The sequence below is a fragment of the Ambystoma mexicanum genome, chromosome 9 (assembly GCF_040938575.1).
Source record: "Ambystoma mexicanum isolate Mex_15411 chromosome 9, UKY_AmexF1_1, whole genome shotgun sequence".
Classification (NCBI taxonomy): Eukaryota; Metazoa; Chordata; class Amphibia; order Caudata; family Ambystomatidae; genus Ambystoma; species Ambystoma mexicanum.
Window position 1 is genome coordinate 780,727,229 of NC_090931.1, and position 27,564 is coordinate 780,754,792.

Sequence of the window (27,564 nt, forward strand, 5' to 3'; positions counted from 1 at the left end):
TCTAGGATTGTCTCCCGGGAGCTCCCTCTTATATGGTCAGGCTTATTCAGTTCAAACGGATCTTGCAAGCATGTACTTTCCAAGCAGCACATCCCTTACAAACCTTACTTAATGCTTTATTCTAGTCCCAGTGTCTCACGCTATGTCACCCTGGGTGCCACAGCCGCGTATACCTTATCTTCTTCAGCTCCCGTCTGGATACCCGACTCCTGGGGGCGGCTCTGCTTGTCCAGCCACCCCATGGCATCCTCTGGGGTTTCAAAAAACTAAGTTTTGTTCCTGTGGAACACCTTCAGTTTGGCCGGGTAAAGCAGCATATACTTGTGGCCTGTTTCCCTCAATCTTCTCTTCACTGCTCCAAATTTCATTCTGCTGCGCTGCACCTGCAAGGTGTAGTCTGGGTATGCGGTTATTTTCGCTGGCTCCCTTTCGATCGTTCCTCCTTTCCGGAAAAATTCAAGTATTTTCTCACGATCTCGGTAATTCAGGATCTTCGCGATCACTGGTCTGGGAGGGGTCCCAGGAGGAGGCCTCCATGTCAGCGCCCTGTGCGCCATCTCGACAGCAAACCCCTGGGTCAGTGCCCCTCCAGTTATTTCCTGCAGCAACATGGTTTCTACGTATTCCGTAGGATTAGGCCCCTCAATTCCACGTGGCAATCCAATTATGCAGATGTTATTACGTCTGGCGCGTCCTTCTGCTTCTTCCGCTCTGCTCTCGAGGTTGCCCACCCGTTGCACTAGAGCATGAAGTTCCGACTTGTGGGCGGCACAATCCGCCGTGCTCGGGCCATCTCCTTTTCCAGATCCCCGGTGCGCTACGCCAATGTTCTTACGTCTTGTCTAAGGAGGTTTACCTCCTCCTGGACCGCGCCGACCTTAAGATCCAGTGCCACCTTCAATTCGTTCATGGCCAGCCCCAATTTGGTCTCCCAGGCAACTTTCAGGTCCGCAATCGCAGCTAGCACCTCCTGGATTGTGCCCGGAGCCTCTGGCGATGTCTTGGCGTAATCAACTAGCGTAGGCTGCTTGCTCTTCGGTCTCACAGTTTTGTTAGCCATCGTGCCGCGCCACCTAGGTGATTGCAGCCCTGCCGCTTTTCATTAGAAGGTCTGCGTGATGTCGGGCCATTCCTGGTGTATAGGGCCCACTCCGACTGTATGGGGGGGTATGTGCCGGCTTCCTGCTGTGCTCCCAGAATGGGCTGTGTCCTCCGACGTACCAGGTCTAGCTCAATGTTATTTCGCACGCCTACGTTGTGCTCCCCTCAGTCACTGATAATCGGAAGCGTTCACTTGTTTCCCCCCCCTTACTGCTCCAGGCCCTGACAGGACCCCACAACCACTGGACCCGCAGTAGTGTCTCTAACACCTCTTCCGGACCCTGTCCTGGCACAGGCTGCCTTCTGTGTGCTCTCCAAAGCTCTGCGTATGTCTCAGGGTAAACTGCTTAGTCCGCTTCGTTCTATTAGTGGCGGGGTCCCCCAGGACCGGGGCCCTGTCCAGGCGGCCCGGTGACCCACCCCTCCCTTTCCTGGCCGTTTGCATAAATGTCTCCGGCCCCAATACAACCCTCTCTACTACTCAGCGCCGTGGATGCCACACTCTGTTGGGGGCCCGTGCTCACAGCCGCCTCTAGGGCTGAATGTGCTTCCACTTGTCCACGTGCGGTGCCGCCGCGGGGCCCAGCTGGGCGCCACCCATGGGGCACTCCAACCATCCAGTGGAGCCCCCAGTGTCTGGAGAGACCTCCACCACAGGCCTCCCTACTCCGTTCTTCGCTGTGCCAGGTCGCGGCCAATACGAGCACCCACCGGGGCCAGTTGTGTCTCGGCCCTCCGACCCCCGCAGCCGACCCAGGCTGCTTCCGGCACTCTCACTCAGGCGATCCGGATCCCCGCAGGAGCCGGCACTCCTCGCCTTGCCTGCCCCCCCAACTTCAACACTGCAGGGGCTTTCACTCCGAAGGGCGCCGCAGGGACCAACCGCGCAGCTCGGGGAGCGCAGTGCGAGCCACCTCGCCGCACCGTGTGCAGTGGCGGCAACGCAGCCAGGGGCGATTCACTTCCACCCCCCGCCGTGTCCCGCAAGCGGCACAGGCAGGGACCACCCACCACTTCTGTCACCGTCTCGGGCCCTGGTATCCTTCACTTGGCCCGACAGGCCCCTTGCAGCGGTTCTTGATATAGTTCATTTGCGGGCCGAGCGCCACATGACACATGAAACCGCAGCGGGCACATTCGCGGCACCATCCACCTCCATACGCGGCTGCGACAATGCGGTCAGTTTATGACCCTTTGTCTGTAGTCCGCCATTTTGGCCGTCCCTCGATCTCGGGTGCCCGGCATTCTTCTCGTGGCTGCGGCTCCCCTTGTTTGCAGCAGATCAGCCTCGCGCTGTGATCACAATGTGCACCGGACCTTCATGCGTCCGCGGGTGTGCTGCCAGCATGCTTTTTCGCCCGCAATCTTCGTTTATTTCAAGGATTGGTGGCGGATCTATGGGAGCTCCCAAAGAGCACGTCCTTTCACGTAGCCATCAAGCCACGCCCCCCAGCAGCAGAATACTGTTATCCTGAATATGGAGAGATTCAGACATCAGTGAGCTGAAGCAATAGATACTGGACAACCTTGGCACGCGCTTTCATGGCACTGTGCAATTTAAATCAATTATACATGAATGCCTATCAAAATTATATTATAAAAGCTTCACATTTGTATTAAAGAGAACCCAACATTGTGTTTTTCTGTAAAGAAATTGACAAATATATGTTTTAGGATAAACAACCCCTCAACACTAAAAATTTACATTTTACCAATATTTTATGAAAACCTAACTAGACTCATCACAAACCTCAGTGCCACTCTAATATATTTAAGATTCAAGTTCACTCATGTGTTTATAAATGTGCTCTACAAATAGGAGGATTATGAAAGAGGCACACAACCAATGTTGGAGGCTGCCCTCTAGAGTTTACCATTCACCCAACTACCTCGGGCGTGTTGGATCCACATACATCCTCAAAACGAAGTATATTGGCTGATGCACCTCCAAGTCAGATAGGATGAAACAAAGAAACATATGGGAAACGTTACCTTTAATTCCATGAGTTCCTGTGTGGTAGGCGGAGTGCTAAGAGCCTTTTCAGCTATCTTTTCAAACTCCTCGCATAGCCTGAAAGAAAAACACTGTGTTACGCTATGTGTATAACAGTAACCATCCTAAGCAGAATTAACTATGTTATAGCAGCGTAAATTCAGTATTTAATGATTCTGGGTTTTCTCTGGTGCGGACATCTCTCAATGAGGCACCAGAGAGAAGGTGTTAATTGAATTGCAAAGTACTGAATGGCTTCTAAGCAGCTATCAGCTACTTTTGGGGGTCAAAAGGGTGTGTCGCTGCACTGCTTGTTGGAATCAAATTGTTTTGCTGTTTATCCAGCTCTCTGGTCCTTTAGGCATGCTTGTTTGTTATAAAAATTGAAAAATGAGTAACCCAAGTCTGTTATTGTTTTAAAGAATTCTAAAAACACAAACAAATCATGAAATGAAAACAATCTAAAAATAAATAAGTGCTGCATGTTGGGTGACTGTTATGCTAGAAAGAGGGAGCTTTAGGTGTGCAATTGGGCCTCTGTTTCAGCATCCTGCTCTCAGGACTTTGTCCCAGGTGACAGATTCATCTGGGAGCTGTCCAATTTGTTCTTCTACCCCCACTGTCTGCCTTATTTTTCATATATTAGTGTGATTTGGTTATAAAAAAATTACACACCATTTTTTTATATATTAAAACATTAGTACAAAAAGGAAAACAATAACATTTAACATGTATATAATGTGTTATATGTAAGAGAATAATCGATTTCCCAGAAATAACAACCCCCCCCCAAAGTTCATCGACATCAAGAGACAATATATTGAACATACCCAGGGTTACACATATAAACATTTTATAGACAAACCCACTGCAGTAATAGAAGATGGGTTGTCTCTAAACATGAATAGCATCATCTGCACTTACAGCCCTCGCAAGGTGTATGAAACCTAGGGCCTATCACCGGAAAGGAACAATAATCCTTCACACAAGTGTATAATCACAGCAAAAAGAAAAGATACACATACAACCACATAAAACAAAAGAAATTCCACATAAACCTATAAAAAATAGATAAATAAAATTAACATATATATATATTTCTGATGTTTGTTAATCTGCTTAGATTCACATGCTGGGCATAGGTCCGACATCCAGTGGTCACTGCGGAGTATTGCATTTTGTTTTTCGTAGTCGAAAAGGGGACGTCGACAAGGCGTGTCTGTAACACTATCCCTATAGTGACGTGCGTTGTACCCATAATCCCTCACGCGTCGAGGTCCCTCAGATTGTTTTTTTCCGCCCAGCTTCTGGTCGCCTTACGCGGAGCTCCTAGAGAGACATTGCAAATACTTACTACGGACCTCGGTCCTTAATTATACTTATTATATTGTTAAAGATCCCTCCCCTCGACGTTAGCTGTGAAGCTGTTTCTCCGCCGAGCAAGTTTTCGACGGAGGGGAAGAGACGGAGGAGATCCTTCGGCGCTGCCGAACACGTGGCCTGGCCTCGCCGGCCAACATACAGTAGGGAGAGTGGGGGTTCGAACTTTTATCTCCTCTTTGGGAATGTCTTTCTTTCTCCCCTATCTTTCCCTTGGGGTTGTTATCACCAGTTATTATTGCCTCAGCTATGGAGAGGACACCTTTTAAGTTTTGCCCACGCTGTAGGGGCAAATACACTTGGAAGGACAAACACAAGCTCTGTAATCGTTGCTTGCCCCTCGATCATAAGGAGGACAGCTGCGCGGCCTGTAAGCTCTTGAAACCAAGAACTCTTAAAGAACGCAAAGTTAAGAGGTGGGCGGACTACGCTATGTCGAAGTCAGTTTCCTCACCCGCCGCCGCTGTTACAGAAAGTGACGAGGAGGGTGATAACTCGACGTCCGTTACGGAAGTCATTAACCCCCAGAAGGAGCGCTCGCGCTCCTCGACGTCCGTCCTCGGCCCCGACGGGCTCGGCTCACGCCCTGCTCATGGGGATGAACACCCCAGCGACAAGGACGCACACAGACCCCATAGGCCTAAGCACACAACCCACGGCTCTTCTTCGTCAAAGACGAAGGATCCATCAGCGCCGAAGGGGACGCAGGGCACTCCGGCGTCTACCTCAGACCGTAAGGGTCTCAAGCCCCACCCGCAAACGCAGTCGCGACCAGCGATTGGGCTTTCATCAAACACGGGCGCTACCCCAAAATCATCCGACGTAACGCTCCATAGAGCGGCCGTCGAGGAACAACGCGTAACGCAGGCAACGTCGACACCAGAGTCCTCTACTGACAACCTCGTTGTCGAGAGCCTGGCGAGAATTGTTTCCGAAGACAAACATAAGCGGACGACGAAACAAATGTCGAATACCGCACAAAAAGCTATGGAAACGCCGAAAAAGCACAAGAGTAGCCAAGAACTGCCCCCTTCATCTAAGGGCACTTCAGAACTACCGGAGGGCTTTTCAGAGGGCGATGGAAACCTTTCTTCGACGTTGTGGGAGCGTTCTAAGCGTTTTGAAGGTGAAAACACTGATTTCCCCCCTCTAGACTATTCAGGGGTCCCCCATGAGACCCTTGAAAGACTCCATTCTTGTATGGAGAAAATGGAAAGGTTTTTGGGAAACCAAAACCCACCCACACCCAAAAGACCAAGAGAATGGCCCCAGGATGACCCCGGGGTCAAAATTCCTAGGCTGTTTCCCCCTTCTACAGACGTATATGACCTCACTGAAGAGGAGCAATACCTCCAGGAAGATGATGAGTGTTTGGGTGGAGAGGAAGAACATGAGGAAGAGGGGTTTGAAGAAGATCCTTACACTAGTGCAGGAGCTTTCGAAGAAGATACAGCTACCTCGCAGCCCTGGCAATCCCCATCAGTGCACTCAGACCCTGATGTCTTTCACCCTTCTCCTCCCAAGGATTCACCTATTGGAAACACCTCTCCCATAGATGACCAACCTTCACTTAATGCACTATTGCGCAAGGCAGCAGCGCATTTTGAAATAGACACAGGGGAGACTCTTCCTGACATAGACTTTGTAGAGAAAGTTATTAAAGAAAAAGCCCATGTTGGTCAGTCTATTCCGCTCCTGGCTTCTATAAAGAGAAGAATAACTCCTTCCCTTTCCAATCCTGCCTTAGTCAGAGGGGTCAACCCTCGGATAGAAAAGCTCTTCAGCCCTTCGCCCTCTGACCCTTTGTACATCAGAGGCCATTCTATTCCGGACTCCCTCGTAGTTACTAATACAAGGAAAAGAGCAGGGGTACCACTATCCACTAGTGAGGCACCACCTGACAAAGAGGGCAAAAAGCTCTATGCACTTGGGAAGAGAATCACGACGTCCGCCGCCTTTTCAACTAGGATTGCAAATAATTCCCTACTAGCTAGCTACGCAGATGCACAGAACCCCTGCGTTCACGCCTGTTAGCTACAATCTCAGAGGGAACTCTTGTAAACCAGGGCATCGTAAAGAACTCCTTAGATGCCGCAGAGACGGCTGGCCGTTCCCTGGTTCAGGGAATACTTCTCAAACGCCATGTCTGGCTGCGCAATTCGGGATTTAAGCCGGAAACCCAGGCTTCCCTGATAAATAAGCCCATAGAACAAACACATCTGTTTGGGAAAGCAGTTGATGAGGCCCTGGAACATGCGAAGAAAGAGTTTGATACCATCAAGACTCTTGACCAAATTTCTAGGCCCCCTAACAGACGCGGCTATGGCAATAGACGCTTCTTTCGTGGCCAACGCCAGCAGCAAAACCAACAGCAATTTTACTCTGCTACCAACTGGCCCTCTAACCAGGGTAACAACACCCAGTTCAGTCAAAGAGGCCAACGCCGTGGCAGAGGAAGAGGTCGCAGCTCCAGCCCCAAAGGTTCCACGCCCCATACCAACAAATGACCCGAAGATTCGGGTCCCCTCCCATGCATCACCGGTCGGGGGCCGGCTAACATCGTTCCTTTCAGCATGGGAGGGAATATCGTCAGACCGCTGGGTATTATCCACCGTAGCCCACGGATACTGCATCGAATTCAACGGTTCCCCGAAGTACAGACCCCCACGGAACCGACGCATGACACCGGAACACCACACCATTCTTCTTCAAGAAGTAGAAGAGCTACTGAAAAAAGAAGCTATAGAGGCTGTCCCCCTATCTCAGGTAACAGAAGGTATTTATTCAGTGTACTTCCTTGTACCCAAAAAGGACTTAACCATGCGCCCTGTATTAGATCTGCGCCCAGCGAACAAGTTTGTCAAACCCCAACAGTTTCGTATGGTGACCTTGCAGGAAGTAATCCCACTGTTATCACAAGGGGATTACATGACAACACTGGACATGAAAGATGCATACTTTCATATTTTAATGTTGCCAGCGCACAGAAAATACCTCAGGTTCAAGATCGAGAACAAACACTACCAGTTCAGAGTACTACCCTTCGGGATAGCATCTGCACCAAGGGTATTCACGAAAGTACTGGCAGTGGCAGCGGCCCACCTGCACAGGTTATCCATCCCGGTATACCCTTACCTCGACAACTGGCTCATAACAGGGGATTCTTACGAAACATGCTTCTCCAATACCCAAAAGACTGTATACCTTTTGTTCCAACTGGGCTTCTCCATCAACGAAAAGAAGTCCAGCTTAGACCCCAGCCAAATCAAACAATTCCTAGGGGCTCTAATTCGAACAAAGGACAGCCTCGTCTTCCCCTCCAACGAGAGGGTCCAAAACATGCTGTTTCAGATCCCCCATTATGTGGCAGGTCGAGAGGTGACGGTACGCAAAGCAATGCGCTTGCTTGGGATGATGGCGTCATGTATTTATTTGGTACCTCACGCGCGCCTGCGCATGCGCCCAATGCAAGAGTGGCTCAACAGCCAGTGGTGTCAGGCCAGCGGACAATGGGACGATCTAGTGGTGGTCTCGCAGGCCTTGGTTCTCTCGCTACGGTGGTGGACAAAAGAAAACCTGTTATTAGGGAAAACTTTTGCCACACCCGCAGTGGAAGCCACTCTAACCACAGACGCATCCCTTACAGGATGGGGGGGCTCACCTATCCCATCAGACTGCTCACGGAGCGTGGACTCCGAGCTTAGCATCCAAGCATATAAACCTGCTGGAACTACTAGCGGTGTTCAAAGCACTGAAAGCCTTTCAGGAACACCTACAAGGAAAGACAATGATGGTCCTCACAGACAGCACCACAGCCATGTACTACCTCAACAAGCAAGGGGGCACTCACTCTCCAGGACTGTCGAAGCTGTCCCAGAACATCTGGAAGTGGGCTCTCAAACACAACATGTTCCTACTATCACAACATGTACCAGGGGAACTCAATCTGCTAGCAGACAAACTCAGCAGAGACTTCCCCCTGCCCGTAGAGTACGAATGGCGGTTACAAGAAGACATCGTCTTCGACGTGTTCACACAGTGGGGTTTCCCAGAAATAGACCTGTTCGCAACTCTGGAAAACTCTCAATGCCAAGATTACGCCTCCAGGTACCCCCAGAACCAGTCCAAGGGGAACGGCCTATCGATTCCATGGTCAGGGAAATTTGTTTACGCTTTTCCCCCGACTCCCCTTCTCAACAAGATAGTGCACAAGATGCACCAGGAATAAGTTACCATGATACTGGTGGCCCCTATGTGGGCCCGACAGCCATGGTTCGCTCACTTGTTGAAGATGTCTCTATCTCCTCCAGTGAAACTGCCCTGCCTGTACAACATGCTGTCACAAGACAGGGGCAGGACACTGCACCCATGCCCTCAGACCATGAACTTAGCAGCCTGGCTCCTGAGGTCATAGAATTTGGACATTTACAACTTCCACAGAGGTGCATGGACATCCTCAGAGGGGCCAGAAAGCCTAACACTCGTCACTGCTATTCTAGCAAATGGAAAAGATTTGTCATCTGGTGTAGAGGGAAGAGTATCAACCCCGTTGACTGCTCTCCCACACAAATTATTCTGTACCTGGCCCATTTACTGAACTCGGGTCTAGTATTCAATTCTATTAAAGTACACCTGGCAGCGCTTTCGGCTTACACCACTTCACAACTCAAAGTATCGTGGTGGAAGATCCCAGTAATCAAAGCCTTCATGGAAGGGGTAAAGAGAATACACCCTCCAATAGCAAACCCAGCTCCTGGCTGGGATCTAAATGTGGTACTCACCAGGCTCATGGGGTCACCCTTTGAACCCATGCACAAGGCAACTCTTAAAGATCTCACTCTTAAGACTGCTTTCCTAATCGCTATTACCTCCATTAGGAGAGTAAGTGAACTACAGGCCCTTTCGGTTTTAGACGCCTTTGTAACAGTTCACAAGGATAAAGTGGTTCTACGCACACACCCAAGGTTCGCACTGAAATTCATCTCCAAATTCCATGTCAACCAGTCTATAGAACTACCAACGTTCTTTCAAAATCCTTCAAATCTAGGAGAAAAAAGCCTGCATACACTTGATGTGCGCAGAGCTGTCATGTTTTACATGGAAAGAACTAGTCCACTGAGAAAGACTAATCAGTTCTTTGTCTCGGTGGCAGCAGGAAGAGAAGGAGATGCAGTTTCAAAATCCACTATATCTAGATGGATTGTACAATGCATCACTCTCTGTTACACTCTTGCTAAGAGAGAACTACCCTTCAAGCCAAAAGCACACTCTACTCGAGGCACTGGGGCATCCATAGCATTCATTGCAAATGTTCCCCTTGAGTCCATCTGCAAAGCGGCAACCTGGAGTTCTGTACACACCTTTACAAAACACTACTGTCTAGATGCCCACTCTAGATCTGATTCCCAGGTGGGACAAGCAGTATTAAGACATCTTTTCTCTACTGTTCCTTCTCACAACCCACCTCCAACTCCGGGTACTGCTCGCTAGTCTATGCACAGCATGTGATTCTAAGCAGATTAACAAACATCAGAAGACAATGCATTACTTACCGTAAAAGCATTTCTGATGGTTGTATCTGCTTAGATTCACATGCGCCCACCCTTCCTCCCCGCTCGGATGGAAGGAACATAGACATCCTTTTCTATATCTCTCTCTTTTCTGTACTCACTCACGTCTAGAAGGCTCCCTCAGGGCAGAAAAATACAAACAGAGGGACCTCGACGCGTGAGGGATTATGGGTACAACGCACGTCACTATAGGGATAGTGTTAGACACGCCTTGTCGACGTCCCCTTTTCGACTACGAAAAACAAAATGCAATACTCCGCAGTGACCACTGGATGTCGGAACTATGCACAGCATGTGAATCTAAGCAGATACAACCATCAGAAATGCTTTTACGGTAAGTAATGCATTGTCATATATATACATACACAAATCTAAAATAATCTATCAGCACAATACAATACCTACAATTCAATAAAATATTTAATCAATTTTGTTTATCCAAAAAGAAATTAAAAACACATATTTGATCAACTAGAATTTCAAATTTGTGCCATATGTAAAAGGCAGCTGCGGCCAGAGTTAGGGGAGATCCTGAGAAAAATCTCCTCTTCAGGTTTGATGTGTCTCCCCCTCTAGTTGATACTTTGTTTCTCCAGATCCCTCTTTGGGATGGACTTTGGTCAGCACTGCCTACCTTCTCTCTGGCAGCTCTATTTACAGATGGTAATCATCTTCTAACGAACAACTTCCTCTTAGATGTTACTCCTCCTTCAGCATAACCTCCTCCCATTCCCCACCTTTCACCATCAACCACCTGTCACATCAACGTGTGTCAAGCATGCCACTCTCTTGTAAACACTCATCTCCAGTTCCAACCCGAACACTCCACAGTTGAATGTTATCCAATCCTGCTTTTATACTTTGATTCTCCATTACCTATGATGGAATCTAGGGGAAGCTTGTGGCACCTGGGTGGGCTGGACTTGCTTGGTTTTGGATTGAATCATGTGCTAAGGGTCAGGTGGTCTGTGCGGGTCAGAGCCTAAGGTAATTTTACGTCCAGCCACCATTTTGGATTTAAAGCTGTGGCTGTCTATGTTGGAGATGCATGTCTCTCCCTCTGAAAGCTGTGGTGAGTTTGTCCATTTTCATTTCACTAGCCTCTGGTTTGTCGGCATGTAGAAAATGAGACAGTAACTTGCCAGTAAAGCTTTTCTTCTCTGGTAAGCTTTAGTTGCAAGAGAAATTACACTTTGTGTCTCCCGTGGCATTCATTGGTACAGTCAGAAAATAGATAGGATAGAATGGATCTGGGCAAATCCTGCAGACCATACAGGACATTTCTTACTTCTTTGTTAGTATTGTAATGGTATTAGCATTGGCCTTGCAGACAGTGCTAGTATGAATGCGATGTATGCTTGTTCTCTCTGATGCCACTCCTGAAGAAACGAAAACACTGTTCATGACTTCAGATTTCTCAGGGAGCGCAGCCAGAAAAAACAATATATCAGAACTACCATCAGAATCCTACTTTGAATTGTCACAAATCCTGGGGTAATCTTGAATCTTTACAATGGCTCTTCAGTTCTGAGCCATGCGGCTTGGATCCCTTATAGGGGCAGGCCTACATTACAATCCGGGTGACAGACTTAGGGTGTCTGCAAAGGACAACGGCTTGCTACAGAATTAAGGAAGTCTGGATAAAGCCACCTGCCATGTCCTTAGTGGGAAGTCCCTTCCCATAGATATCAATCTGGTTCATAGGAAAATATAGGCAAGGAGCTGTTTTCTCACCCTGTAAATGCAACAAGTATAGCCTGGGGGTCCCCTGTGGCACCAACGTCCCATAACACCATACGATCTATTCCAAGCAACAAACAGGGGATCTCGTCAACATACACAAAGATTGTATGTTCTTTCCTGCTCCAGCTAGGAAATGCCACCAACGTTGATATGCTGCTGCAGAAGGCCCTTAATTTCCCACACACCTCGCACACAAGTATCAAGAAAAATGTGGGTGTCAAACACCTCTCTTCCTGTTTCCTGAAATACACAGCAGAGCTGTAGTACCACCAATTTACCACCTCAGGCCCCCCTCATGCACAACAAAGTGCAGGGATGCCCACTACACACTTTTGGGCTTGCAGTGCTTCAGCTTGCATTCCCAATCGGCCAAGCAAGGCTTGGGAATACAAAATTCCACCTGCCTTGCATGGCCCATTGGGCATGTGCAGCTGAGGCAAGCCAAGGAAAGCTAGGTTTCAATAACAAGGGAGCACTCAGTGTTTTCTCTCAGTTGGCTTGGCCTTTCCATAACGAGTGGTGATTTGGTGCACCAACACCCATTATGGATGAGCCGCTACTAATGGCATGAACCCTGCTGTCGCTGCAAGGTTTTTAAAACTGCTGATTACACCCAGAAGTGGCTCAGCAGGGGATTGTGCGCTCCCAGAGGCTGGGACCTGGACCCTGCTATCACAGCAAATGTAATCAATGTGAGACCACCCCTTGGCTGTCTCCTTCTGAGGGTGGCAGGTGCATGCCTATGGCAGAGGTTGCCTCGACCCCACAGCCAAAACGTTTATTTCAAGGCTAAATCTAATGCTTGATGGTCCCATTGGAATGGAGAAAAGTGCCAGCTTAGGGTGTGCACATGTATGATGGCTTCAGCCGTGAACATGCAATGATGTTGTGCTCACCAGTAATACTTTCATGAGATTAAAACCCTCTCGTTGGTTGTTGACAGGGAATTGCTGTTGGGCACTAGGCCCTGTCAGGATGTGGTTGTGTGCTGTCCTAGAGAGGCTGGGGTTACAACACGCTTCATTCCTGCCCCCTATAATGTTCATCACCCTGCATATAGATGCCTGTAAAATAAGTTGAGTACTGTGCATTCTTGATTTGGGATAATACCTATAATAAAGGAGTAGAATTGACTCCTTTTTTACCTCTGTTGCCTTGCAGCATCTGAGTGATGAGGACAGGGTTTGCTTGGATTTGGTAATACTCAAGATCTGCCAAGGACTGATCTAGACCAGAGGTTTAAAGACCCTCCATAATACTTTTAGTCCCAGTAATGTTGCTGTTAGCAACAAGGACTTTTGTGGGCTGGATCTTTTTTCATATAATTGTCCTGGTTTACTCCAGCTTCTTCACCTTATTGGGCAACAATCAGCCCAATTTCTCACCTTGTTCTAAAGAAATGTGCCTAGTACTGTCAACCTCTTTGGCCCCCTGCCCATCAAGTTTCTCCACCAGCTCAGATCTTGGCGCTTCCGAAGTGCATTAGTCGTAGGCCAGTTGAGAACTTGCAAATAGGTTTTCCACATGTTTTAGCTTCCACTCCAATTTTGTTAGCTTACCCTTCTGTGCCCACCTCTTACATGTGGCATAGCCAAGAATGTTTCACCTTAAGGTGGTTATCACATCTCAGACGCCAAAAGGCGTGCCCTTCTGTTCAGCTGAAAACTGACCTCTCATTTCCCCAAGCCATGTTACAAAATATCATCTTTGAACTGAAATACATTTAGTTTCCAGTTCCCCTTTCTCCCTTCCTGATCTCCACGATTAAGCCTCAACATAATCTCACTATGAACAGAAATTAAGGTCTAACCTATAACTGCACCAAGCAATGTACCTAAGGCCCTGCTCGAAAGCAGCGAGAAATCAGTCTTCGAGTTGGTGTGCAGTTGACCGAAGAATAGAAAGTGGTATCCCTTAATGTGGAATAACATTCCCTGTATGCATCTACCAGACTCAAATCCTCAAGCAGCGCCTGCAAAACAAACAATACCAGTAGTCTGCCCACTATCGCCAGGATTGACCGGCCTGTCAGCATTGCCATACCACACTTTGTTAAAATCCTACCCTTCCTTTTCATGACAACAGCAAGTTTCCCAGGACCTTTCTTAAACACATAAAAGGAGTTTGCACTTGGAAATAGGGGCATACATTGTCAGGTCCTCATGTATTGTGTGAACGGGCTGTGAGGGTTTAGTTATGTGTTCCGGAAATGTTGTACTCGTTTATTTAATTTCTGTGAGTGTTGTTGGTTGGGCCTTAACTCTGGTTATTTGACAAGGTTTGGTTGCAAGGGCATCAGGAGAAGTTAATTGGTTCAGCCATTATTTTGAAAACTTAGTAAAATTGTTTTTCTTACAGTAAGGTTGAGTTCAGGCCTTTGGAAGTTGTTTGTTGAGAAACCTTTTGAAGTTTTGTTTTCAACTTTTGAGAGACAGAAAATGCTTTGTGGTTTTGAGTGTCAGTGTGTTTTCATTTCATTTTGTCAATGCAAGCTTTTTAGAGGAAGGGACCTAGGGAGGGCGTCATTGTAGTTAGGTTACCCCTGTAACCAGGTGGCGTCAGGGTTTCCCTCAAGCATGTGTTTATTTCAGGCAACGTAGCACATGCAAGCAGTCTTCTATTCCCAAGAGTTTGAGAGGAAGAATTATGGGGATGATCTAGCGTGGGCAACGCGGGGATAACAGCAGAAGATCCAGCTCGATTGAGCAGCGCAGTGACTGTTCTTAGTACTCCGGAGACATTTTGACATGGACCCATAGTGCAGTGACAGGAAAAGAATACAGCATAACAACTTTCTAACATCTTTACAACAGGTTCTTCAGCACAAAAACTGGCAAAGCCAATAGTACTGTAAGAACCAGTTGTGAGTTGAAGATCACAGAAAAAGGTAAATGAAACTATTTGGGGATTAGCAAGAATCCCTTCAGGAAACCGATCTGCTAAGCAATGGCAAGGTTTAAAGTTCAACTTGTAAATTCCCGTTTAAGGTTTTGGAATCACACAGAGTTTTTGTAGTTTCATCTGATCGCTAGCAGAGGAAACTTTAGGTACTTAGTGCTCTATGTTTGTTGTGAGATTGGGAAGAAGGGAAGGTTTGAGAGTTAGTTTGTTCTAATTCTGAATGTTAGTTTTCTTTCTCACCCCTGCAGATTCCCCTATCATTTGAAGTCAGGAGTCTGATTTTTCATTTTCTCCACTTCCCCTTTCCCCTGGGCATAGGGCACAATCAACTGTATGCAGACTTAGTTGAGTGTGACACGCCCTTGTGGGACTAGGAGTTTGCAGTATGTAAACTGTATTATCAACTGTCGCCTCTGCCAGCACAAAGCATCCCTAGTCATGCAAATCCCTCTTTTCTCCGGGCCCAGGTACCTGATCCTCTTGCCACCCGCACGCACTGCCTCCGGGCCACCCCTTGCACTGGGGTCTGTATCTGTACACATACAGCCCCCACCCCTTTGTTTTGTTCTTCCTGCACTTATCAGACCTACCCAGCCTGCCGTCTTAAACCCAGCACTGCCACTTGCTGGCTGCACTCTCTCCGTTGACTTTTTATTTATTAATTAATTTATTATTATTTATGTTTTTTTCCTCCTTGCTCCGCACTCTCCTTTTGTTCCCCCTTCCATGCATTTCTCCCTCTCCCCCTCTGCCATGCACTTGCGCGTTCTCAATGTCACTGGGCCTAGTAAGATCGTTGTTTTTGTTTCTCCTCTGTTCCCCTTCCCTTGCCTTGTCGCGCTCTGAAACACTTGTGTATGAGGGCGATAGAAATAAAATATCAATATCAAGCCATCTCCCCGACTGAATGCCTCAGGTTTTTATGAAACATAGTATTTGCCCCTCTAGTATTAGAAACATTACAGCTTGATAGTGAAAACCTAAATTTGGAATACAGCATGTAATCCGTACATTGCACCAACAGATGGTTTTCTTGTGACATGATTACCTTGGCCTTGCTCCTTGCCACATGTGTCAGAACCTTCTTCCTTCTGATAGCTACTGAGGCTCGGCATGTTCCATGATGCCAAGTAGAGGAGGCAACTAATAAAATGAAAGAATGTAGTGTGACAGGGTACGGCAGCTTTCTAGACTCATTTTGTAAGTGTTTTGTTTTTAAACCAGCTCCCTTACTGTGTGATCTATTAAATGAAGCTCCCTATATGGAAAGCTGCTCCAAACAGTTTGATAATAAAACCGTGTAAAGACCAGGCTGAGTGAGATAGTTATTGGCCAATATCCTTATTAAAGTCAGTCAAAGTCTCTAGCAAAGACATCTACCTTGAGCATGGATCCAGTACATTTAAGTCTCATTCATCCGAGCATGAGTAGCGTTATTAGGTGTAGATATGGCAGGTATGCGACAAGGACAGAATTGGATGTTATGTGAAGATGCAAGAATAAAAAAACAATGTTGCAGCTGCCCTATTCATCAATGCTGAGAAGGCATATGATCGCAAAAATATTAATTTTTGCGGACTATCCATTACATAGGTTTGGTTTAGTAATGCTTTCATTTCACTGTCTAGGGCTCTGGTGTTCAGGATCGGGAGCACATGTATCCATCAATGGAATGCAATATGATAGTTTTCAGCTAGGGAGATGGATGCGACAAGGTTGTCCTCTGTTCGCTATCCTGTTCAATCTGGCTCTTGAGCCCTTTATGTCCTCCAGGGATGGTGGATGAAGTAGGTGTCCAAAGGAGTGTCTGAACTTAAAACCCTGGCTTATGCCGATGTTGTGGCAATTCTGATGGAGGAACTTGATAGCAAGTCTAGCAATGCTCTCAAGCAGCTATCAACCTTTACAAGACTAGCAGACCACCAGGTCAATTGGGGAAATAGCAAATTATGCTATTTGCCATGCTTCAGAGGGCACATTCAAGGAAGCAGCTGGACCTGTTCTGAGGTAGTTTGGATGTTTTGATATTAAAGGACCTTTGTAGATTAATGCTCTGGTGAAATTCTATAGAACACTGCAAGGAGTGAGAAAAGGCATTAGAATATTGTCCCACCTAAACCTGACATTGTGTGGTAAGGCTGGAGTGCTCAAAATGATAATTATTCCTAAAATGTATTACCTGTTCAATGTCTTGGCACTCTCTTTGAAAAAGAGAGATTTGAAACTGATCCACACAAAGTCATGGGGGCCTTTTCGTGGGGCGTGGGGAAAAGAGAGAACTTTGGTCGGCTGGTTCTGCAGATGGGGATAAGGACGGGAGGTTTGGGCCCGCCTGTGATGAAAAACTATCACCCAGCATTTCTGATGCAGGCTTTTAGGCACTGGATCTGGCCTACTAAATGGAATAACCCAAAATGAGTTACCTGGGAAGACGAGTATGCGCGACCTTCCACGCTAGAGAACTTATTGTCTTTGGATCTCTCATTGAATCAAGGTAAAACCCCACAGACAGTATCCGCTGCTTATCATTGACCAATATTCCTCTTGAATGATTAACTCTAATAAGACTGATGCTCCCTTAAGTTTAAAAAGCCTCTGTTGAGGGATCCATGGTTTGTGTTCTTCTGGTCTAGTGCTGAATACATATGTTTCAAAATGGTAAGAAGAGACATTTAAGGGAGGTTTTTGACACATTTCTTCATGCAGTGGGACTACCTGTTTGTGTTCCTCAAGAGAAAGGACTGTGCGTACACCAATGGATTAATTTCAGAGTTAGTTGATATATAGGATAGATGATATTTATATGCAGATCGTATACCTATCCCCCCTTTACGTTTTCATTTTGCTCTAGACTTCACAGGCATTGATATGTGTGCGAGCATAGACATTTAGAGCATTAACAGGATGGAGAATGTGTTAAATAAATATTTGTTTTTTTACAATAAGATGTTTTTTTATTAGACTTCACCAAAGAGGTAGTTAGGATATCTAAGCGCAACACCAGCACCAATTACTAGCAAATGTTGGGTGTTGTCCTAAAAGGTCCTACTTTATACCCCTGCTACTACATCACTGATACTGGTACAGTGTGTTCGTTGCAATATTGCAACGCGGATGATAAAATAAGTGAAATGCAAGTCTGTCATGGTTTCAGTGCCACAAAAAATAATTTTTCCATTCACGATAAGCTGTTTATGCAACGTTCATGATATCTTTACCTCCGATTGTTTTCTTGATGGTCTTGAAACATTTTGTCTATCAGTCTTCCACACAGCCCTTCTGAACGCTTTGCAAGGGCCCTGATCAATTCATCACAGTGTAGTTCGAACATTCCTAAGCGGATGAACTAAAAAGCAAATAAAATAATGTAAATAACTGTATTGCAAACTCTACACAAACACATCAATACGTGAATTAGGACTTTCTTAAATACAAGCAGAATATGCCCTGAATGAGCTTTCCACCTGAGTTAAATGTGCACCATCCATCAGTGTACATTTTAAAAAGGTGGTGCAAACAGGGAATTAAATGCAAGTGGGAAGCGCAAAGGTGTCACAGACAAATTAATCGACAGATTACTTGAGATAAAAAAAGGTTCCAAAATGCAGAGATTTTTTTAGGTCAAAAGGAAGACAGGGGTTGGAGTAAGGCTATAGGTCTAATTGGGAGTGGTTACAATATACATCTCCATAAAACGGCAAAAAGGTTCTAGGAAAACACAAGGCAGCAGGGATGTACTTTCAAAAACCTAATCTAAACAAGGACTATCTTATTCGCAGAACCCTTATTCTATAGGAATGTGTCATCACGGTTGTACAGCCCTGAATATTTTAAATAAGGTTACTCACACTTCCTGAAGCTTCTGGGTGCCGACCCCTTCTGTTGTGGTCGGTGGCTAATCACGAACCCTGCTGGGCTATGTAGCTTCATGCCCAAAGGACAGATGTCTTTTTGTCTGTCTGCGCTGTGGATTTTTAGGCTGCAGTCATTGTCACGCCTCCCCAGCCAAAGGTAGTGTGCAGGTCTCAAAGCCTCGGCAGGCTCTTGTCAATGGAGCCCCCTCCCCCCACCGCAAGCTTTAATCTCCCAGTTTCCTTAGGCTTGAACTCAGGCTAAACCTAACAATAAGCAGTGGCTGGTTTCCGTCTCTGTAGATAGAGCGTACCAGAGATAGGTTTATTTTCTCTTTCGTATATCCTTCCTTTTCATTTAGAGTAATCAGCGTTACCCTGGTTCCGGGTGCCAGCCTGCCACCAGGCACACTCATATTTTCTCTTTGGATTAGCTCTGACCTTTCCTGCCAGTCAGAATCTGGTACAGAGAACACACCAAGACATGGGCAAAACAGAAACTGGGGGGTTTCCTCAGTTTATCTGACACCTCCTTATCACTGCCTTATGATTGTATGATTGCATCTCTTTCTCATCCTCCTTCCTTCCTTTCTATATTTTACAATGCCAAGCTCCTCCACACTCCCCTGCTTTTCCCCTCCAACTACATCCTCTTCTAGAGGTTTCTGCTTCCCTTCTCGATTGGTGAAATGTATTTATCAAAAAATACTGACTTTCTTTTTAAGATGCAATGACTTATACCTTGAAAAACGTTGGGAGTTGCTAGTAAAACATTTTTAAAGTATTTTAAACTGCATGTTAATTTAATGTATGAAAATATTATATATGTTTTTACAAATGTTAAAAAATAGTTGCTAATGTTTAGTTCTCCAGTGAAAATAATACATATTTGCAAATTAAATTACTTTAAAAATAATTAAATCGGCTTATTTTACACTCATGGCGCACTCCAGCCTCTAAGCGCAGTACCGGGTCCCAACCGGTGCTGCTCAGTGTAGTCTTGTTTACAAGACTAGAGTGTTGCCCCTGAGCTACCCTTTCCGGAAATAATATATCTCCAAATGTATGTTAGGTAGGAAAAAGTTACAGACTACTTAACTAATTTAAACTCGTTTCTAAAGAACCATGCTCGCATGAAATTAAACATTTTCAGGGAAAATACATCAGCAAAACCTTTGTGTGTTCTGCAAAGCATAGTGCTATGGTTACGTTAGATTGACAGTTCACAGATTTGCACTTTCACCCCACAAGCTGTCTTGGTTGCGGTTTATTATTTAAAATAAATATTTATTTTGAAACTTTTTGGAGAAAAAAACGTTTGGGGCACAAACTTACATGAAGCATGGGAAGTGCTAAATTTCACATATGCCCCCCTGAAGGCTCTAGAAGATTTCTAGTAGTGACATTTCGAAAGGCAAATGCAGCAAAGAGGTTTTTTTAGAATTTCAATGAGCAAAGTCTGACTGCTGGGTTTCCAACTGAGGTTTCTGTTATTTGCTGAGAGCTCTCTGATATAAGCCAAATATATACTCCGTCAGCAACCTCTTAAAGAGATATGGAATAGTATAATCATTTTACCAAAGAAAATGTTCTTCAGGGTCAAGTCCCTGCTTCTCTGGGAATTAAGAAGGCTGATAATAAGCACAGGTACATAGATTTCGAACAAATTGACTCCAAGATAGAAGAAGTGCCTTGACTTGGTGCTGAATGATTGCTTGGCCTGGAAGTGACCATTTCCACAGAGCACTAGAGGCTTCATCTGCACTTATTTCAACACGGAATTAGAAAGAACACCTGGCTCTAAACACTGAAGGTTATAATGCTGCCGCAGGAGAGGAAGAGGTCGTTTGGACTGAGGATTCCAAGCTTCTAGATATTGTAACTGCAGGGGCACAAAAGGCACTTAAAACCTTAAAATTACTCATGACTATGGTTCCTGCAGCCAAGTTACTACCTTTAATACCTCACCTTTTAAGCAGTGTTGTACCTTAACAGGAAAGTAAAGCAGTGTAAACTTCCTTTCCAAAATCATTAATCTAGCAAGTAAGAACCAAAACAGCAACATTGAGATATATAATCAGATTCCCATTCTTCCCAATATACCACTACTGCTTTGGCAAAGGGGGGGGGGGGCATTCTAACTGCCAAACAAGATGCCCATCTGTCTTGCCCACTGTTTGTAGTTTATTGATACAGTACACGAAGGATACTTTTTATCAGGAAAGTCTGTCTAGAACAAACATCATGCACAAAAAATAGATTGTATTGTGGCGTTAACACCCTCTCTGGCAGGCCGGATCGGGTGTTATCATCCCAGGGCCAGAGTTATTGGCCTGAGCAGAGGGCCTGGGCTGATAACACTCGATCCGGCCCGCTGGAGAGGGTGTTAACGCCACAATACAATCTATTTTTTGTGCATGATGTGTGTGCACAAAGTCTATCTTGAGTTAGTTCCTTGTAACATAGTTAATCAGTTTCTTTAATTCCTCAAGGGGACTCTTACGCCTTCTCTCAGGTATCCCCTGTCTTGACTTAGTTACAGTTCCTTGTTTCCCTACTCGAGGCTCTTGACCTTTATCATCAATCGCTCTCTCTCTTGCACTGTTTTACAGTCTCTCTCCGCTCCGGAGAGCAGTGTCCCTGGTTTCTTTTACCGCTTTGTTGTCTTGTAAGTACTTCCTTTTTTGGGAACCACCATGTAGGTTCTTCTGTTCCTCTTTGCTATTGTCTTGGTCTTCCCAACCACTGAGACAAGTATAACCAATCTTTTGGCATTGTTCCCTAGTTTGACTGCTTTTTAAATCAGGGGGACAAACGTAATGGATTCAATATATACTCTGCTGCTTTTGCACTTACTGGGAGGAGTAGGAGTAGTCTGAGGGATTTGTTTTATTTTCTGTGGCTTTCACAGTTACTTGGAGTATGAGGAGTCCCTTGGTATGTGTTATACTCTTCACTGTTTTCACACTTACTGAGACGAGTATGATGAGTCTCTCTGTATTCGTTATACTCTTTGCTGATTTTACCATTACTGAAAAGATTATGATGAGTCTCTCTGTATTGTAAGAGCATCTTGCAGTAAGACACAAACAACAGATTCAAAGTTCAAAGTAAACACTTTTATTAACTTAAATGTCAGGTTGGAAAAAGGCTCATCTTGCCCTATACTATGGTGGGATTTCCCTACTAAACCAAACACTAAGGAAAGTCAAAGTCCACAAGTTCAATTTAGGAATCTGTCTGTGTCCAAAACCTATACTTGCCCTCACAACTAATCTTATACAACGTGTATGAATGTCAGCAACCAACAGAATAGTGTTCAGCATAAAGTTTGGAGCTTTGCCCAGCACGCAGCCTTCTTTCAGCTCCCTTCACCAAGCATAAAGCAGTTCTAACAAAGGTTTCAGGATTGCCTTAAGTTCCTAAGTAATTTAAGTTTAGTACTCAGGGTTCCCTTCCCCAAGTTCCAAAACACAGTTCAGTTAAAAACACAAAATATCCTGAGGCTCAGTCCTCAAGTCAATAAGTAGTTCAAACCTCAGGGTTCCCTTCCCCAAGATATACTTTTAATGATGTAGCGATATGATGAGGTTTCCCAATTTTCTTAATTTTCTGCGCCACAATTGTACCCTTTGCAAATGGCTAGTCTTTGCACAACAAAATGTCTTGGTTGAAAGTAGTAGTTCGTTTTAATCCACTTTTAAAGTTAATCTCCAAAGTTCCATTCACTTTGGATTACAATACACATTGGGTTTGCTGGCTTTGTTAAAGTTCTATTCACCCTAGAGTTCAATATGCATTGGTTTCTTTGATTTAACACTCAATTGATTTGTAGATTCAATGTATATGAACGTTGCTTACAATTTAAGTTTCATACACTTTTGGACTTGGCATACGTTGTATTTATTTAAATGTTAAAGCTTTATTTCTTCAGAATCTTCATAAGTAATAATCTTATCCAAGTGCAGTATTCAGAATGTTTAAAGGTTTTCATATAAATCACTCTGTTGTTGTTTTCAATTTACTTCCTTGCAATATATATATAATATGCCTTTGTAGTTTGCCTTTAAATATGGTAAGCACTCAGAGACATTCGAAAACATGCTTTCATCTGCACGCGACCACTCTGTAACAAAGTATTCTTACTTGTTTAAAGATTAACAAGTATGATTGTTTGCTGGTTTGCAAGGATTTGGATCGGAGACCTTCGAAAATGTGTCTCACCATTCACATGACAACTCTGATACAAAATAACCTTGCACGGAAGATCAAACACTTGCATACCGGGTTTCTGTTTGCTTAGAAACTCACTGGTTGCTACGATGCAAGTTCCTGCAGCGCAGATCTCCCGGCATTCTGGTTGTTGGCTCAGGGATCCAACTCCTGCTCCTCAGGCACTCTTGGGTCGGCTTCTGGTCCCAAGACAACAAACACTTCAAGCAAAAGAAAAAGGGGCAGCCTTCCGACATGGCTCCCCTGCTTCCACAGAGCCCCAGCTCCCAGGCCGCTCTTTCCTGAACCATAGGCGTGCTCAACATGGAAAGCTCCCAGCTGTTTGTCTTGGCCTCTCTGCTGCTGCAATTTCACTGCCACTGCTCTGTCATTGCTTCCTCTCTCACTCTCATATAGTGGGACTTTTTATAAACCTGCAGCCCCTTAACAGGTTGCAGGTGTGAGTACACAATTAGCCCTGTCTGACTATCGTTAAGGGGGACATGCCTACCTCTACTACTCTCAGCACGTCTCTTCCTCGTCCCAGTACCAGAGTTGTGAAAGCAACTAGTTTTCATTACTCCCTGTTGCCTCTTCCTCGTCTCAGTACTGTTTGTAATTATGTATGAGGAAGTCAGGGGAGTTGATTTATAATACCCCATGAAGACAGGGGAAGGGTTGGGTTGGTCATTAGTAGGAAAAGGGGATACCAAGTCTCTCCCAAGGGTATCCCAGTCCCCAGAAACCCTCCACCCAGGAAATCCTCCCTCGCTTGTCCACCCCCAGGGTCAGGAACCAAGAGTGATTGCCTTTCCCTGGCCACCTGCGCAGAAGATCCATGTAGAATAGGATTGAGAACACCCTCAGGTTTCTCACCATATTTGTTATACTCTTCACTATTGTTACAGGCACTAGGACGAGTAGGATGAATCTTTTGGTATTTGTGATGCTCTGTGCTGTTTAGCGTCTGCCTGTGGCCCCCTCCCTGGTCTCCTGATGTTGTCATTACCTCTAGCTTGTTGGGTTTGCTTCACCGGTTCTTCCTGAGGGTTCAGGACTTTGCTGTCCCGAGGAACGCTTCCAGTGTCTTTCTTTCCTTCTCTGCTTCGGTCTCCACAGAGTATCTTCCTGGATGGTCTTGGTATCATTGTCGGAGCATGCAGTCCACCTCCTTGAGGTCACACCGCCACCTGGCAATGCTATACACAACACAACAACAATGCATCTTAGCTGGGTCCTCCCCAGCAGAGGAACGTGGTATTTCTCTTTCTCTGGAGTATTCTTTCTTACTCCATAGTTCCTACTCTTCACAGTACTTTCTATTTGCCATAGAGGAGCAATCAGCATTACTCCTCCACTCTTCTTCTTTTTCTCAGTGGATTTGTGTTGTGTTTAAATATTGGAAAGTGGTATCGCAATACCACACTGTGGTCTGTTCAGGTGGCATCCTCTGAGGTAGTGATGGTCTGACGAATATATAAGTGGTGCAGGGAGTGCCTTCATAGAACTGGAGTCCTTGTCCCCAAGAGGGGAATCTCAACTTGTGAGGTCCTGCTGACCACCATCCCTTGGGGGAATGTTGTGTAGCTGGCTCACCTCCCAAGCCTCAAAGGGAAGGGCTCCCCTCTGGAGAAAAGTGACAAGATCCCATGAATCATCACAACGCATAGAAAGTATGATGAGGTGAATGATATAAAAAGGTAATAAGTGTAGGCTTGAGAGAGGATTGGATGACAACATTAACAGAACAAAACAGAAAATAATATGGCCAAGCTGTCTGGTAATAGATCATCTATGAAATTGGGGTTTTATGCCTCTCTTTTTACATAGTGTTGCCAAACTACTAAAAGCTCATGGCAGAGCTATATCCCACAGATGTTGCATATTGGTGGAACCTTGAGAAGGTCTATGGCACCACTCATTTATTTTAACTCGGACAATCCATCTAAAGACCATTAAACTATCTCATTGAATAAGACAACTATCATCCCAGCCTCTGCTATCTTTACACAACCATAACACCAGCTACTTACATAGCTTGCTCCCTAGATCACACCTTTTGCCCTTTTTCCATTATTTATTGCTCCATCCAATCTGTTACCTAGTCCACAATGTTCATCCTTTGTCCAGACTTCTTCTTCCACCCACATTTCTTTCCCATGTCTTACTTTCTTTATTTTTGTCTCATGTTTTCATTGCACCCTCTCTCTAGGCCACATGTATAACATTTATGTATTATCCACCTTATTATTTCTTCAATGCTTACATCGAAAAGCACCTTCCAACTGTATCCCTTTCTACTGCTCAATTTAACACGTGGCCTAACATTTTCTCTTTCCTTTGTCCCACGATGTGGACCGGACTGCTTTTCTACAGAAAACATCTTTCCCTATTTTGCCCTTTTTCTCCCACCACTTTTTATGGTGTCTGCCTGCATTCATATACTCTTAATGCTCATTCTAGCAATAGGAGACTGGGGCCTTTGCTCTTATATAGTCTCCACCCCCACCCCCACTCTCATGGCAGGAGACATCTGTACCATTCGACATGCAATTTAGCTTTTACTTTCTAATTTCACTGCAGCCTGGCCATGAGGTAAGACTTTTTCTGCACACTGTCCTGCATAATCTCCTATTTATTTTAATTGGTGTATGTAGTGCATGGACTTGTGGCTGGCCTGGGGAAATGTGGCAGAGGTTCTATGTTGGCCCACAAATACCTTCATCTGGATAAAGTACAAATTCTGATCTACATTTCTGTATGCAGATAATATTTCATACATACACATATAATTGAGATTCTATTGAAGCATAGAAGTACAGTAGACAAACTGGTGGGTTTACACATTTTTGTGGTTTTAAGTAGAGCAGAGCGATGGGTGCATTTGCTTGTGATTGAAAAAGTAAAGGTACAACAGCAAATTGCCCACTCTATGTTCTTCTTGTCATGTACCCAAACACAAATGTGGTTAATTAGCAGGAGTTCCTCCAAAAATATACTTTTCTCTATATTACAACAAATATTTACTCAATGGAAAGGAGTCAAGAGAGAGATAGTTAACACATGATAAAGTCTATGTAATAAAAGCACACCATATAATCGCTGCAGAGTTTTTGACATGCCTTGAGCACTTTGAAACAAAGGACCTGATTTGCAAAGATTTCAGTAGAGCAATTTAGAAGATGCCAGGCTGTAAATCTAGAGAACCCTAGATCATCCCTGTGATACCTTTAAGAAAATCTTTGTTAATCAAATTTGCATACTGACATCTCAAAGATGCTCCAGACATCTCCAGATTTGCTCCAACGTTACGCTTTAAGAATCAGGTATAGGAGAGCAGGAGCAAATCTGAGGTGCTCAATGGCCTAGGCTGATTTGGACAAGTGCAAATATTTAAGAATTATGGCCCTTTGTCATTTCTTCTCCACATAGCAAATTGCATTCAAACTATATGCAAGTATGAAGAAAAGCGGATACTATGCTTTACCTTGCGAGATGTGTACTGTATTTCATCAGTGAGCTGTTGATACTTTATAACTTCTCTCATTGTCTCCTCAAAGGTATGTTCTTCTGACAAGAATTGCTCTACATCCAGATCTGCTTGCTTGCTTATCAACAAATTGTACTTGTCATACAGATTTACATGCTCTCTTGGTAGTTGACTCTCCTTGGCAACCTCCTCTTTGATTTTCCTACGATGTTCTTCCAGGATTTCGTCCAAGATTATGGGTTTCAAGTTGGGGCTGTTCATGCCCCCAGACTGTACAAAAAGCACAAAAGAATAGCATTAACATTATCTTTTATTTGGCATCAAATATTTTTCTAAAGTGAAGTGATTGTTGAAATAGGCATTACCAAGCCTCAAAATATACGCAATTAAATAATGCCATTGCAGAATGTTCATTCAAAAATTCTACTCAACATATCACAGATACCCAGAAAATGCCACAAGAGTGTGCAAATCAGAGGTATCTGGCCCTAGCCTGTGCTACCAGATTGTCATTACACACACACGGAAATACATTGCTTCCTCAAAACACACAAATACATAATACACATAAGTGGCACTCAGTTTATGAAAATGGCCCCATATGTTCAAAGTAGACCTACAAATGTAAGTTGGAAAGTAGACACTATACACTACTCGCCCTAAGGTCCACCTGCTACCATCTTAACAGAACAAGGTAACTGCTGCCCACGTCAAGAAGGGCAGCGAGAGACAGCTTCAGCCTAAGAGAAACCAACCTCCCACACCAGTATAAACATCCACGAAAAAAGGCACTCCGGTCCAGGATATTGCTCCCAGAAAAGCCACACTTCAAACCCCACCCTGAGTTAACAGTGTCCATAGTTCCTCTGAACCTTCTTGTCTATAAAATATGGCTGTTACGGCCATTCACTCCTCTGCTACCTTGTGCAATCTTTCAACACACCTATGTTAACAAAAGCACCCTGGTTTTGCGGAAAGCCTCAAAGCCTGACCACTCCCGATTCCACAGACATAGAACACTAGAACATTTCACACAAAAGGTGGCAGACTTTATCTGGTCCTTCTGTCTCTACTACCCCTGCTTGTCTCTATCCACATTTGCCTCTCACACAGTTTATGCTTGGCTTGGCTACTATTGGCAGTCCCAGAAACAAAGTTTGTAGGTTTTCTGGTGGGTGAAATTAAATGCACACTGGGTAATAAAAGCCGACATATTTTAAGGGCTTGCTTCATTGCAGCTCGAGTCCATCAGAGAGCAACACATCATTCTGAGTAATACTGATTTATCTCTCTGAAACTGACCTTGTGTGAATATTTGTTTCT

General features: G+C 45.0%; 1 protein-coding gene across 2 annotated transcripts in view; it reads right to left on the bottom strand.

The window, feature by feature from the left end:
* Nucleotides 1-27,564, bottom strand: part of DNAH7 (dynein axonemal heavy chain 7) — a 1,167,586-nt gene that overhangs the window by 952,428 nt on the left and 187,594 nt on the right. For both annotated transcript variants that reach the window (XM_069615701.1, XM_069615700.1), the window contains 3 exons: nucleotides 26,239-26,511; nucleotides 17,907-18,034; nucleotides 3,094-3,172 (listed from right to left, as the gene is read on the bottom strand). In XM_069615701.1, coding sequence (XP_069471802.1) covers nucleotides 3,094-3,172; nucleotides 17,907-18,034; nucleotides 26,239-26,511 — 480 coding nt within the window. The remainder of the gene's footprint in view (nucleotides 1-3,093; nucleotides 3,173-17,906; nucleotides 18,035-26,238; nucleotides 26,512-27,564) is intronic.